We start from the raw sequence: 15,993 nt of genomic DNA on the forward strand, positions 1-15,993 counted from the left end.
ACTTTCTCCAAAAATTCTCACATCGTAGACAGAGAAAGTAATACACTGTAATCATAGATTAAAGAATTGTAATAAAAAAAATAACAAATGACAAGGGAGTAATTTTTTTTTTGAAGCATTTGTTTTATTATAATTTGTCAACCAAAAAAAAAATTGGGAGTAATTTTGTCTGTTTTATTTGTCATCCGTCATCAAACTGTCACTTGTCAGTATCTCACGTCTTGTCTGTCACTTTCTAGTCTATAGTGATCTGTGCTGTCACTGTCTGTGCTGTCACCAATCACCACTGTTCACGATTTTTCGTTTCATTCTGCATTCACCATTTTCGTAACAAACAAAAAGATTTTTCGTTCTATCAGGAAACCCAGAAAGAAGATATACTGGAGTGCTTTGCTAGAGCGAAGACTGAGGAACATCGAGCGTGATGTGAGGGCTCGTTACGAGCGAGCGTCCATGTCTGATACTCAGTCGACAGGCCAGGGGGCCATGCAAGAACCACGTAGACCATTCTTCTATCCAGACAGCAGTAGTGACACAGAGGAGTACAGAAGAGACGCGGATGAGCGTCGCAAGCGTCTATCTAAACGAAACGGACCAAATTTACGTCGTATTCCGACAAATATGCCGCCAAAAAATCAAACTAACGCACCCATTCCTTCGACTTCTACGCAAGAACCTCCGAAAAACGGACAGAAAAACTTAGCATGCGATGATCGGATCACGTTGGTTGTGGATAACACGCGCTTCGTGTTCGATCCCGCGCAATTTACTGCACATCCTAACACAATGCTTGGGAGAATGTTTAGTTCAGGTAAGTTCTTTCACTTTATTTGTTTTTCTGGGTCACGTCTGGCCTATAAATTATTAGTTGAAAGACCAAGCAGATGAATCATCAGATATCAAGTTGGTAACCATTAGTGTACCTATACCAGAGTGATACAAAAGTGTTATTAAAAACATGCTATTATCCATTGCTGCCTTAACCTCAGCCTGTAATTTCACTGATATCATATTCTTTACTTGCTAAACACTAACTAAGAATTACACTAGTACTTCCTCAGTGAAGTGAAGTTATGAAGGTATAAGCGGTGGATTTACAAGACGGAGGTCCTGGGTTTGATCCCTGGCTGGACCGATTGAGGCTTCTTAATTGGTCCATTGGCTGGTGGGATTCTTCGTCCTTGGCTAATTACCACCCTATGGACATAAATGTACTTCCAAGCGATTTAGAGTTCCAGTATGATGTGTAAAAACCGAAAGGAGTGTGGATTTCATACTACTCAACAAATTAGCCCGCTGCCATCTTAGATTGCAACATCACTTACCATCAGGTGAGATTGTAGTCAAGGGCTCACTTTCAGAGAATAAAAAAAAGTGAGATCTGTTGCTCTGTAGTTCTAATACTAATTCAATTCTACCAGCAAAAACAAGTATTTTTAGTCTTCCAGTATGCCACCACAAAATCAGTCCTCAGGATTTCATACAGGATCAGGATCATTAGCTATATTTTATCTTTATAATCCTATAGCTTCTGGATAGATGTGTGTGAAACTCAGGGACATTGCATGTTAATAAAAAAATTGTGTGATTCATGTGGTCTTAGTCTGAGACAAAAGCTTCTTACTTATAAGTATGTGTATTGTATGATGAGGTGAATGATGACTAACTAGTAATTGCATGTAAGATAAGTAGGTAAATATGGTTAAGTAATCATTACTAAGCACACAGCATTGCATAAGTATTGCAATGATTTGATTCATCCATTCTAATCTAATCACTGCATTTGTAATAAAGCAATATGCATTTATAATAAAGCAATATAAGTTATAAGTATTAGTAACTAAGTATATGGTAAAATAGCTCATGTGAGTGGGGACTTAAATCCATCATGGGTTAGGTTTTTTTATCCAAATTGTTATTAAACCCACTCTTACCAAATTGGGAATTTTAAATTAACAAGTTGAAGTCATCTCACAATATAAAAAAAAACATAGACTCAAATTGAGAACCTTCTCCTTTTTTTGAAGTTGGTTAAAAAGATGTGATAATCTTAATATATATGTGAAAGGTCATTCATCACAAAATCTCGAAAACCACTTGAAATTTGGCAGGGAGGTAGTCTATACTTAGTAAGTATCCGCTAAGAATGGATTTTGCGATAGGATAGGGTTAGCGTTAGACAAATATCTCTTTGTCTCTTTCCCAGTGCCATGCCAAGCCAATCTGTGAAAAAACTAAATTCTACACATGTTTTACTAATAAGCTCAGTTTGAAGCACCATATTTCCTTTGTCTATAGCAGATTACATTATGAAGGAAAAACATCATCAAAATGAACGAATTCTATCATTATGTCACTTCCAGTCACCTCAAAATTTATTTTATTTATAGGTATAGAGTTCACCCATCCAAATGAAAGAGGAGAATATGAGGTAGCTGAAGGGATTTCTGCAACTGTGTTCCGAGCTATCCTGGAGTACTACCGGGGAGGCACCATCCGATGCCCTCCCACTGTGTCTGTGCAGGAGTTGAGAGAGGCCTGCGACTACCTCCTAGTGCCCTTTGATGCTAACACTGTTAGATGTCAGGTAAATCTAAAATCACACTAATATTATAAAGGTGAAAGTGTGTGTGTATGTTTATTTCTCCTTTATGCTACGGCTACTGAAGCAATTAGACTAACACATAGGCTACTTTTCATCCTGGAAAAATCCATGGTTCCCACAGGATAGCGCTTGGAGGCCATTGAATCAGCTTCCACCTTCACACAAAAAGTAAAACTATATGAAATTGTAATGTTATCATCAATTGTAAATTATAATACTGTATGATTTTTTAAAAAGAGCAACTGTTGAGTTTCTTGCCGGTTTCTTCTCAGCAGAACCTGCCTTCCGAACCAGTGGTAGAATCTTTACAAATAGTCAACTGACGTGTCAAAAGTGCTTGTAAACTGAGCCTACTTGAAATAAATGATTATTGATTTTGATTTGACGCAGTCGCGATTATACGATATGAATAATATATGAAAAATATGATTTATTTTCATTATAGTGGAACGTTAATGAACAATTGACCCTTTGTGTCAACTAGCCTATTGTTGTTTTCCCTAGAATCTCAGAGGGCTATTACACGAGCTATCGAACGAGGGCGCGCGCCGCCAGTTCGAGTCGTTCCTCGAGCGGCTCATCCTGCCGCTGATGGTGGAGTCGGCGCGGCGCGGGGACCGCGAGTGCCACGTGGTGGTGCTGCTGGACGACGACTCGGTGGAGTGGGACGAGGAGTACCCGCCGCAGATGGGCGACGAGTACAGCCAGACTGTGCTCTCCACTCCGCTCTATCGCTTCTTCAAATACATCGAGAATAGGTAACTTTATCATTAGATAATAGACGTCCACTGTTACACATAGGCCTTGCTGTTAGCTTGTACTATCAAACATTCCTCAGCAACTTTGTGCTGTCTGTCAGCCTAGAGAAAATTCAAACAGCAGTGTTCTGTGTTATGTGTGGGAATTTTTTTCTATCACATTGGAACCCAAAGTCCATGGTCTATGTAACTTTGATTCTTCTTGCTGTTCATTACTCATTTGATTACACAAATATATTTCAAGCTCAAACTACATCATGTCTACAATTTTTGTGCAAAGATATTGATCCAATTTGGATAAGTTTTCATTACTAACCGACTTCAAAAAAAGGTGAACGTTCTCGATTCGACGCGTATGTTTTTAAAAAATGTTTGTTACCTCATATCTCTATCACTAATTTTGAAAATTGTTTTTGTTTGAAAGAGAATTTTCATGACAATCGGTTCAGTAATTTTGTGTTAAAATGAAAATAACTAAAATAGGTGAACTTTCGGTCTCTATGCTAGGACACACTAAAAATAGAAAAATAAAATCTTTTTAACAAAAATTTTAACCAACTTCAAAGACGCAATACTCTAAAAAGCGCTAAATAACATTGTACCTATTAGCCCGGGATCTGTCGAACAAATTTACGAGTGCTTACTATCAAGTTAATTTTCCGGTAGTATCTTTATGTTTTTTTTTATTTACAAAAAAATCTTGGTTTTGGTAGTTAACTGGGTTACCAGGTAATAAAAATTTCTGACCGTCGCGTCGTAACGAGACAATGTACCACGCAATTTGTAGAACATTGTGGCTGTTAAGTTGTATAATTATTAATTAAGCAACAGTAAAAGAAAGCAGCTAGTTAGTAACAACTTATAATAACCTCGTTATTGATACAAGTTGGGAGGAGGGTAGTTTACAAAAATTTGTTACTAACCAGATGTTTTTTACTGTTGCTTAATCAATAGTTATATAACTTAACAACCACAATCTCCTGAAAAAAGTGTGGTACACTGTCTCGTTCCGACGCTCAGAAATTTTCATTACCTGGTAACCCAGTTAGCTACCAGAAGCAAGTAGTTTTCTCACTATATTTATCCTCTATTAAAATATATTTTATTATTTTCATTATTATTAAACAGAGATGTCGCTAAGCAAGTGATGAAAGAGCGCGGACTGAAGAAAATTCGCCTCGGCGTAGAGGGCTATCCGACTTACAAAGAAAAGGTCCGCAAGAGGCCCGGGGGTCGCGCTGAGGTCATATACAACTACGTACAGAGGCCATTCATTCACATGTCCTGGGAGAAGGAGGAGGCGAAGAGTAGACATGTTGATTTCCAGTGTTTCAAGTCCAAGTCTGTCACGAATCTGGCCGAGGCGACGGCTGATCCTGTTATTGAATTGGAACCAATCAGAGCTAGAGAGGAGGTTGAGGTGAGTTTGTAAACATACAAATATACATACACTCATATATCTTCTATGTTAATATTAGAAAAGCAAAAGTGAAGGTATCCAATATCCATGGGGCAGAGGCTGCCACGAGATATCTCGTAAGAAGAGAGACATAATATTTTCCTTAAAAATTTGTAACATACTTTTTCGCTTATATTTTCTACGCGTACCCCTAGAGGTTCGCCATTTGACAGTAGGGGGTGCGCGACAAGATTTACGTAATGGTGGCTTGGTAACTGATTGCAAGTGAGAATTAAGGTTTAAAATTGTCTAAAATTACTCCTAACATTGAATCCATTTGCGACAAAAAACAAGCACACCCATAACATTATTATTATGAAGACATTTCTTCTGGTACTTTATGCAGGCTTTTATTCAAATAAAAACCTTTTATAATTTTTTCCTGGGGGGGGGGGGAGGGTGTTTCATTAGTTAGTAAGGGGTTCGCCGTCACAAATTTCGAAAGTTTGAGAAACCCTGGGATTTTGTATTTCGACGAGTTAACGAGTCTAACCTATTTGGCATATGTAACTGTGAATAATATTTATCATTTATTTCTTATCAATAATAAATAACATATGAAGGTATATATTTCTAATGCCGGATCTTAGACTATATACGATTCTAGATTCTAATTAATTAATTATTTATTTATTAATTATGATTTCCCCAGGTCCAAGATCCAGGGGAGGTGCAAGAGGAGGAGCAGTGATCGCTGGTGCCGCGCAAGGCTGTGCGGATTTTGATGGCGTTCTTCTGTTGGTACACAATGTAGCCGAGGATGTGGCATTATTGGGATAATGATGCTGTGTGCTGAGCTTGACACAAGCTCCATAAAAGACAGTGGACTGATAACTTAAGGATTTTTTAAATTTGAAAAATCGTGCATGAGTTTCCAAAATATCATTTCCATTTGGTTATTTTTTGGTGTGTTGAGACCAAAATTATAAAACGCATGATATTATTTTAAAAGAATGTAGTTAATAAATTAATCAAAAATTTGAACACCATATGTTTTTTATACTAAGTGCATAAATAAAAAAATCTGTAACAAAGACTATTTATAAATTACGTTGTGGATGTGGTAAGTCACTACTGTTTCACGTACTTAGATTTGATTTTTAATTTCAACATGCAGAGTGCAGACTACTTACAATTTATGAATAAAATCTTATAGTCAGGGATCCCACGAACATTTTGTACACTTGATTACTAACAAGCTAACTTTTCATGAGTAGCTTATTAGAGTATTCTGGTAGCTAACTGAGTTACTGGCTGTTAAATTGTTTAACTATAATTCAAGCAACAGTAAATAAAGCTGGTTAGTAACAACTATTAATAACCTCGTTATTGATACAAGTTGGGAGGAGGATAGAGTAACAAAAGTTGTTACTAACCTGTTGTTGTTTTTACTGTTGCTGTCTTAGTTTATAGTTATACAATTTAACAGCCACATAGTCCTACAAACTGCGTGGTATATTATCTCGTTCCGGCGCTCTGAAATTTTCATTTCCTGGTAACTCAGTTAGATACCAGAATCAAGAATTTTCGTAAATAAAAAAGTTGATCGTCTCATCGAGATGAAGCTACTCATGAAAGATTAACTTGTTAGTTATCAGGTGTAAAAAAGATTCTAGGGATCCCTGACTATTAGATATGTATTTAATTTCTAAATTACACTCTAGCGACGTTTTAGAACATAATATCCACCGAGGAGACTGATCTTGGTCTATTTTTGTCATAATATTATTTATACTTCTCATCAAAAAAATTAAACAGTCTTCGGCAAGTACTTTTCAGGCGGACTGTTTCGATTTTTTTGGTAAAAAGTATATATTATGACAAAGTTAGTACTAAGTACAAAAAATTCACGAAGTAATGAATTTTGATTCCGTCATATTTTAGTTAGATTGACAATTTTAGACTTACTAATTTTACGTTGCTATATGCAGTAAAAAAGTACCTATATTTTTTTTATTTTTGGCATTTTGAATAAATGTATCCACTTAAAATCAAAATGTCAGAATAGAACCTTCAGCTGATCGCGCATCGTGTTATTCAATTAGAAAGTCTGTACTTAAGTAAAGCTTAAAGCTTAAGTAAAGAGTTTGTTTGAACCCTCTGATCTCTGTAAGTCATTTTGATAAGATTTGGTTGATCAATCGTTGATGGAGATATTCAATCTAACATAAAAAAATTGTGTCATGGTGTTCGTTGTTATAGCTGGTTGTGATGGTTAGTGGATTTTAGTAATTTTTTTGTATATTTGGCCGTTTTTCACCATTTCCACTCTCCATTTTCTTATTTAATATGAAAGAAAACGTTTACCAGGTCAGTGTATTACTATTGTAAAATCATGTGACACTTGTTATGCTTTGTGAATAATTTTTGATTTAACTAATAAATAATTGTTTGTAATAGACCAGCGAACGCCCGCAATTATGCAAGAATATGTTTATTTTTCCTCAGACCAATTATAGAAGGACCTGTATCGCATAGTCACGAACAAAATTGTCTGTCATTTTGTGAGGAAAACGAGCTTAGATTTTGTATATATCTTATAGTAACCTAGAAGTTTTTGCCCGTTTTTTACACAATTCAATTACACAAAAAGGTATTTTTACGGAGCTCTTTAACCGACGAACACGATTACAACTATTTGACATCGATTCTATAGAGACAATTTTTATAATCGCATTAGATCGTTGATCATATACTTTGACAGAAAAGTAACGTCTAGCGAGGCAGGTCCTATGCAATAATTGGTCTGAGTATTTTTCTCTTTATTATGACGCGAGTATATCACAGTGGGCGGATAATTGTGGCTCTGAGTATATATGCGTTTTATAATAATATTAGATAAAATGTTTTCATATGGATGTTCAGGAGATGTGCGATCAGCTTAAAATTGAAATAACTCTTATGATATATTGTTACTAGGTCGGTTTTTATATGTCGCTATATTTATGTTATACTCGTAATATAAATTTCTCGACGGCTTGGGGGCATACTATGTAAATGTAACATATTCCAATGGTGTTCTTTTTATATTATATTGATTATATATTATGTTGGATATTTTATTTTACCTATAAACTACTTATTTTAAGTATACAGGATGTCCCGCAAATAGCACGGCCTACTCTATAGTGCTGATAGCTTAAACTAAAGAAATATTTATGTAAGCCAAAATTTTTGGTTTTTAAATCTGTTAATAAATTGATTTTCCAACTAAATACAAAAATCCCTACCTTCGAAGCAATTTAGTGCCATGTTTTGAAAATTTCAAGAGCATTGTTTTTATTTTCGGAAATGATTTATAGTATAGTATTGTAGGAAAAGTTTAATTAGTTTATTTAATGAAACTTAACTTTTTCCACTATGACGTTAGATACCAAAGCTAATAATAATGTAAGTCTGTAGAATAAGTCGTGCACTCGTGCTACTTGCGGGACACCCTGTATATATTATAAACGATAATTTGACCTCTTGATAACAATAACCTATCCTCTCAAGTGTAATTATATACGACTACTATCGACTACGAAACAGTCTAGTAAAGAAAAGTATTTATGTCAACACGCTTTTACTAAAACAGATTATGCATTTATTAATTTTAATAACTGTTTTATTGTCAACTTTAGGCAGTGTGATGGGTGACCACTTAGTGGTAAGTAATATCGGGCTACAGTACAGGACACTTACAACCCATTGATCTTCAAGAGGGTAATAAAATATTTTGTCTCTGGTTCTCTATTGTGATATCTCGATAAAACACTATTTTACAGAAGGCTACTTGTTACCTTAAAATAATATGATTTTCAAGTAAAATATACCTTCTAACTTGAAAAACACATTAGTGTTGACACAATTTTTTTCAAGTTATAAGATAGCCTCTTGTAAAATAGGCAGACTTCACACACGCTGAGAATTAAGAAAATTCTCCGGTTTGCAGGTTTCCTCGCGATGTTTTTCCTTCACCGTTTGAGACACGTGATATTAAATTTCTTAAAATGCACTCAACTAAAATTACCAACGTTCCAAGAGTGGGCCAAATAAATAGACAATAATTATGAATTCCTCTTAATCAAAATGAAATTTCCTTATATTCGAAATGAAAAGTAGAGTGTTTCCTACTCGGACTATAGCCGCCCTCGCTACGCTCGTGCGTCTAAATACCTCGGGAATTGATTCTTTCCACCCTCGGTTAACAATCTACTACTTCTGACGTGTCGTGTCGTGACGCACCAGAACAAGTGTAAACGTTGCCATCCAATGTAAGTATGATACCCATTCTGTTCTGATGCTTCACGACACGACACGACACGTCAGACAAATATAATTCCGCTTTGAGCCGTGAAAAGGTAACAGACAGACCAATAGACTTACTTATGCATTTATAATATCTATTAGTATAGGTATAGATTGCTGGCTGAAAATCTAGAAACGTTACGCAATCTTTTTTTGTTTCTTCAGGCAAACGCTGCTAGAGACAATCTCGAGAGTGAGGACTCTACCATCGATATCATTGAGGGTAGCGTCGGTAAGCCGAACTTACAATAGTAGGAGATAATATTATGTCACAGTAAGGTGAATGGATAGACGTTGGGGTCCCAAGGTGCTGGAATGTTGATCCCGCACTAGAAAGCCCAATGTTGGCCGACCCCCCACCGAGTGGACTGACGATATCAAGCGAGTCATCAGCTGATCTGATGAAGATGGATACAGCTAAAATATTACTATTTTTAACCTTTTTTAATAGTCCATTACAGGGCCAGACCTCTTCCTTATAGGAGACGATGTGGAGCTTTGACCCATCACGCTGCTTCTGTGCGGGTTGGCATTACGGTGATAATGTTAAAGTGACGATCACTAACGGGTATTCATGATAATGATTGAGAGCGACGGCTTAACGTCGAGGTACAGGGGTGTAACACCACTGTCTTCCCAACTCCAAGACCTGGTGATCCGAAACCACAGCCATTCGACCAAAGAGGCAGTATCTATGTAAACATCTGTACATAGGTTTTGGCCCATAACCTAACATAACTAAATATTTTCAGGTCCTGAATACAATGAAACGTGGGAGAACATTCAATACAACAAACCCATACAAACCTCGCCAACTACGACAACCACGAGACAACCATACATTCATCAACATCACGCAAGACGACATCGACCAAACACGCCAACATATCCCACGTACTACCCCAAAAAGCCCATTCATCCAGGCTGGTCTAACAATCCGACTAACCCCGATCAGTACACCACTACTGTAGAACATCCAAGACGAACCAACTATCGTTATCCCAAACAAACAGAAACAACCACAAATGCAACTACGAATACATATCCACGATTCCCCCACGCTCGACCTAAATACCCTACGTCCCCACAACGGATTTACCCCACTTATCCTGGTCTTGACTATCCAAAAAGAAAACCATATCCTGTGAATACAACTACAATTAATCCACTGGAGACACTATATACTGAAAAACCCGATACATGTGATACTACCTATGATGCTGTTACGCTTATACGCGGAGAACTCTTCATTTTCAAAAATAGGGTAGGTAATTACCTCCTTATTTTGCAACTAGCAGTCCGGTCAAGTTTCGCTTTGACGCATTCCTTAACCCTATCCTATTCTACTCCCAGTCTACCCCTATCTAACCCGATCTCTACTTCTACCCTACCCCTTCCCCCTATCCTATCCTACCCTACTCCTTTTTCTGTGCAATCAAATATAAATGAATTACTTGATTAGAATGGTATCTCTGGCCCAGGGCCGGACCGAGGTAAATTTTAGAATGGAGCGAGATCCAATTATGGCGCCTTTCCTGTTTGCTCCTAACATTATATACTAGGGACGTTTGAAAAGTTCGTAGCCTAACGTATATCGGAATGTCATACATTTTTAACCGACTTCAAAAAAAGGAGGAGGTTTCTCAATTCGACCGTTCGATTTAAACGACTTGAATCGAATGATTCAAGCCGTTTAAAACAAAAATTAAAACAAAAAATTCCAACGTGGTCGTAACAGCGTCGAAAATGACCAGGGTAACGATAGACCGTCAACGTCGACCTCTGGCGAAAAAATTCAAAAAAATTCTGACATGGTCATGTCTTATCGAAGATTGACTTTTAGGAAGATGGCTGACACTATTGGCATCTCAACAGAAGGCAAACATCACATAATCGCCTTGGCTTCTTTGAGTTGAACAAATACGCGATCGACTGACGAATTTTCGCAACTGCTTGGAGTTGTTTGATGCAGATACTTTTTTGTATGTTTTGTGACCATGGTTAAAAAAGTAATATACTCAGTATATTACTTTACTCCAGAAACAAGAAGATCGAAAAGAAATAAAATTCTTTTCGATCTTGTCTTTACCATTTCGGCGCCCCCTAGGATTGGATTGGCGCCTGGAGCGATCGCTCCGTTCGCCGTATGGACGGTCCGGCCCTGCTCTGGCCCCCAAACAAGTTATCATTGGCCAGTGTCTTCCCTATTATTGCTAATATTATTAGTACACTACGATGCATACTTTATGACTTTACGAAACATTATCAGCGGTAGCGTATGAACGCGGCGGCAGGGCATCATCCCCCCCACTCGCCCGAGGTCGCCTCACGCATCTTGACACCCGCATTTTATTTCTGGGACATCATAAAGTTTGCATCGGAATATAAAACAAACTAAAATATATTAATAATGCAAGATGCATAAAGCCGAATGGGCACTGAAGTATCCCATGTTATTATCTTATGTTATTATCTTACGACGTTTGTTGTTCACAATTTTGTTTTTCAGTACTATTGGAGGATAGGCGCCAACGGTCCGTACCCCGGACACCCGATTGAGATAACAAAGATGTGGGCAGCGTTACCGGAAAATCTCACACACGTTGACGCTGTTTACGAAAGGCCAGACCGCAAAATTGCTTTCTTCATTGGTAAGAAAACTTTTAAAATTAGGTCCGAGTTCAACCGTTTAAAAGTTAAACGCGGTTTATTCCAAACGTCATGTTCATCGCAGCTCAAATGTCGATTAAAGACGTAAATCGGGCAGTTATCTTAACCGAGCATGCCCTGGTTAAGGTTTAGTGTTTGTCAAATAATAAGTAGGTATATTATGTTTGTTACGCTCGCAAGTTTTGTCAAGTTTAAATTGGGTTATAACTTTTGAAGTTAAAAGTTAAACGTTATTCACGTAACATTTATATTTAAATAACGTGTAACTTTCAAGTTTAACTATATTTCGCAGTCATCCAGTTATATTAGCTAGCTAAATCAGCCGGCATCTAATGAAATGGCTAGGCCGATATTTAAATGAACTAAAATCATTCAACGTTTGTCGACCATTAATATTAATAGATACCCAGTGGCGTGCACTTCATACATGTATTAAAGTACTGCATACCCTAAGATTTATCTTAATAATGCTTACTAAATAGAGATTTTTCCAGATTGCTTAATTTTATTACTAGTGCATACCCTGATTGACAACCTTATGCACGCCACTGTAGATACTTATGTCAAAAACCGTCCAGCCGTTTGGGTTGTAGGGTGTACAAATAAATTAAAAGCTAGAGATAGCTTTACAAAAAATACGTTACTGTGTTCGTAAAAAAAAGAATTTTCAAAATTGGTCAAGAAATGACGAAGTTATGAGGTAACTAACAACAAAATATTTTTCAGGCAAGAAGCTGTACTTGTTTGATTCGCAATACCTAATACCGGGCTATCCCAAAGACATAGTTCATCTTGGTCTACCCGAAGATCTGGAGAAGTTAGACGGTGCAATGGTCTGGGGGAACAATGGTAAAACATACTTCTATAGTGGCAACATGTACTGGAAGTAAGTGTTACAATTTTGCGGTTTTATAAGCAAGCTTAGCTTAGCTTAGGTAAGCTAAGCTTGCTTAGCTAAGTTAGCTGCCTGAAGGTAAACGATAATGCAGCCTATAGTGGAACGCGCTTGCCTAGAAGATGCCTGTTCAGTCTTGACTTGTAGATACCCATATTGCAGTAAGTAGGTATAAGGAAAGAGGAACTAAACCGCTTAACGCGTCCGAGGAATATATAGGAAATCGACGAGGTGATTGCAAATACCTTCGTTCCCTTATCCCACTTGAATATTTGACGCGAACGATGTTGCGGGAGTATTTATTGACCTTAATTTTATTTTCTTTTTATCATGCCTGATGGTAAAGTTGCAATCATGCCTGATGGTAAACGATAATGCAGCCTATGGTGGAACGCGCTTGCTTAGAAGATGCCTATTCACTCTTGACTTGAAGATACCCATATTAAAGGTGGTGGGGAAAATGACATTCCACATATTTGTAGTACGTAGGTATAAGGAAAGAGGACATAATCGCATAACTCGTTCGTGGAATATACAAATACATATAGGAAATCGACGACGTGATTGCAAGTAGGTACCTCCTTTCCCATAACCCACTAAAGTGGGGACAGCAAAATATTTGACGCGAAAGATGTTCTTTTTTTTTCTGTACAAGTTAGCCCTTGACTACAATCTCACCTGATTGTAAGTGATGATGCAATCTAAGATGGAAGCGGGCTAACTTGATAGGAGTAGGATGACAATCCACGCCGCTTTCGGTTTCTACACGACATCGTACCGGAACGCTAAATCGCTTGGCGGTACGTCTTTGTCGGTAGGGTGGTAACTAGCCACGGCCGAAGCCTTCCACCAGCCAGACATTTTTTTTTCCTGTAGGGGGGAAATCCTCATAGACACATGGGTAGTGCCAGACTCCTACCGGCTAAAAACCCATCCTACCTTCAGAACGCTGCCAGACCTGGACCAATTAAGAAAACCTCAATCACCCCAGCCAGGGATCGAACCCAGGACCTCCGTCTTGTAAGTCCACTGCGCCACGGAGCCGTCACAATGCACAAAATGTTGCGGGAGTACCTACTCTATTTTGTTATATTAATTGACCTTAACTTTCTTTCTTTTCTACAGATTAGATGATGAAACAGGACGCATAGAGTTAGACTATCCTCGCGACATGTTAATGTGGAGAGGTGTCGGTTATAATATTGACAGTGTGTTCCAATGGAAGGACGGTAAGAAACAACCTGCTTTCTTCCTACAAATGTAATATCAGGGCCTCTAGCCACGTAGCATGTCGATTCTCTTTCTACAAACCCTAACGCTTAATGTTTGGGAATGACAGATCCGATCGACAACTTGACAACATGACCTGTCGATCATAAATGTCATTCCGATATGTAGGTTACATTTTGTAATTTTCGAAGCGTTAGCGATTGTAGAAAGAGAATCGATGTGCCACGTGGCTATAGGCCCCGTTTCTAAAACTCAATATAAATTACCGGACTCGCACCGGTGTGGATTTCCATCCTCCTCTTTATTTAGCCCGCTTCCATCTTTAGATTGCATCATCACTTACCATCAGATTGTAGTCAAGGACTAACTTGTAAAGAATAAAAAAAATTAAGTTACCGGCATAGGTCAACGAGTCGCAAAGCTAAAGTGCCAATGGGCGGGGCATATAGTTCGACGAACCGATGGACTTTGGAGTCGTAAGATGTTAGCATGGCACCGGAAAGCGCAGTGTTGGTCAACCCCCTATAATTTGACGGCCTACGTGGCTTACAAAACGGAGGTCCTGGGTTCGATCCCCGGCTGGGCCGATTGTGTCTTTCTTAATTGGTCCAGGTCTGGCTGGTGGAAGGCTTCGGCCGTGGCTAGTTACCACTCATCCGACAAAGACGTACCGCCAAGCGATTTAGCGTTCCGGTACGATGTGTAGAAACCGAAAAGGGGTGTGGATTTTTATCCTCCACCTAACAAGTTAGCCCGCTTTCATCTTAGACTGCATCATCACTTACCATCAGGTGAGAGTGTAGTCAAGGGCCAACTTGTAAAGAATAATAAAAAAAAATAAGTTAACAGAAGATTCCTATCAAGCGGGTTGCAGATAGCCGTTGGATGCAGATGGCTCAAAACCTGGAATTATTTTCGAGACCTATGTTCAACAGTGGATGTCCACCTGCTGAAATAGATGATGATACTCTAAAAATGTATTAGTCAAAAATTAGCTACGTCATCTTCCTTATTAACCCCCGAATTTAAAAAGGCGGGATTTATCTAATTTGGTAAATATGTGTGGCATAGTAACTTTTATACAAATGAACTGACTACAATGATGCGGTATTTTTTTGTTTTCAGGTAAAACCTATTTCTTCAAAGGGAAAGGTTTTTGGAAATTCGACGATCTGAAAATGCGCGTTCAATACGAAAAGCCGCTCCCTTCGGCACAATTCTGGATGTCGTGCCCAGAAGATTTACCTACTTGCGTATTATGTTTACCTAGTCTAGGTTTCCTAAAACATATTTTTATGAAACTCATTAAAATTGTGTTGTACCTATTTCCTTAAAAATAAACATAAACAGTATATTTTATTTTTAACCGACTTCCAAAAAGGAGGAGGTTCTACGTTCGGCTGTATGTATGTTTTTTTCTATGTATGTCCAGCGATAATTTCGTCATTTATGGACCGATTTTGAAAATTCCTCCACCGCACCGCCTTCAAACTGATCAGAAGGTTTCATAGGTAAGATGTTATTTTTTGCTTTTTAGTTTAGGTTAATTATAGAGTTGGAAGTCGGTTGAAATTTTTTATTAAAATTTTATAATTTAAACTATCGTCACAGAAAACATACTATTGTAAGTGATTTTAGGTCGGAGTATGCCCGACTAGTTTCGAACCCATACGGGGCCCTTAGTCATGAGCAGGTTCTTGCATCGCGGCACGATCTAAACTGGGTAAGGGCCCCGTATGGGTTCTTTTTTATTATTATTATTCTTTACAAGTTAGCCCTTGACTACAATCTCACCTGATGGTAAGTGATGATGCAGTCTAAGATAGAAGCGAGCTAACTTGTTAGGAGGAGGATGAAAATCCACACCCCTTTCGGTTTCTACACGGCATCGTACCGGAACGCTAAATCGCTTGGCGGTACATCTTTTCCGGTAGGGTGGTAAATAGCCACGGTCGAAGCCTTCCACCAGCCAGACCTGGAATAATTAAGAAAATCTCAATATGCCCAGCCGGGGATCGAACCCAGGACCTCCGTTTTGTAAATCCACTGCGCATACCACTGCGCCACGGAGGCCGTCAAAAAGGGC

At 38.1% G+C, this 15,993-nt stretch overlaps 2 protein-coding genes across 2 annotated transcripts; both read left to right on the plus strand.

Annotated features, from left to right (window-relative positions):
* The first annotated feature begins 246 nt into the window (after nucleotides 1-246).
* On the plus strand, nucleotides 247-7,870 carry LOC112054041 (BTB/POZ domain-containing protein 10). Its single transcript, XM_024093691.2, has 5 exons — nucleotides 247-811; nucleotides 2,391-2,587; nucleotides 3,110-3,363; nucleotides 4,492-4,783; nucleotides 5,475-7,870. The coding sequence occupies exons 1-5, from the start codon at nucleotides 454-456 to the stop codon at nucleotides 5,511-5,513; spliced, it is 1,140 nt and encodes a 379-aa protein (XP_023949459.1). The 5' UTR covers nucleotides 247-453; the 3' UTR covers nucleotides 5,514-7,870.
* A 456-nt stretch (nucleotides 7,871-8,326) lies between these two features.
* Nucleotides 8,327-15,512, plus strand: LOC112054110 (matrix metalloproteinase-2-like). Its single transcript, XM_052886956.1, has 7 exons — nucleotides 8,327-8,471; nucleotides 9,278-9,344; nucleotides 9,865-10,376; nucleotides 11,622-11,763; nucleotides 12,509-12,668; nucleotides 13,803-13,906; nucleotides 15,033-15,512. The coding sequence occupies exons 1-7, from the start codon at nucleotides 8,403-8,405 to the stop codon at nucleotides 15,239-15,241; spliced, it is 1,263 nt and encodes a 420-aa protein (XP_052742916.1). The 5' UTR covers nucleotides 8,327-8,402; the 3' UTR covers nucleotides 15,242-15,512.
* Nucleotides 15,513-15,993: the final 481 nt, after the last annotated feature.

The sequence above is a fragment of the Bicyclus anynana genome, chromosome 18, assembly GCF_947172395.1.
Source record: "Bicyclus anynana chromosome 18, ilBicAnyn1.1, whole genome shotgun sequence".
Classification (NCBI taxonomy): Eukaryota; Metazoa; Arthropoda; class Insecta; order Lepidoptera; family Nymphalidae; genus Bicyclus; species Bicyclus anynana.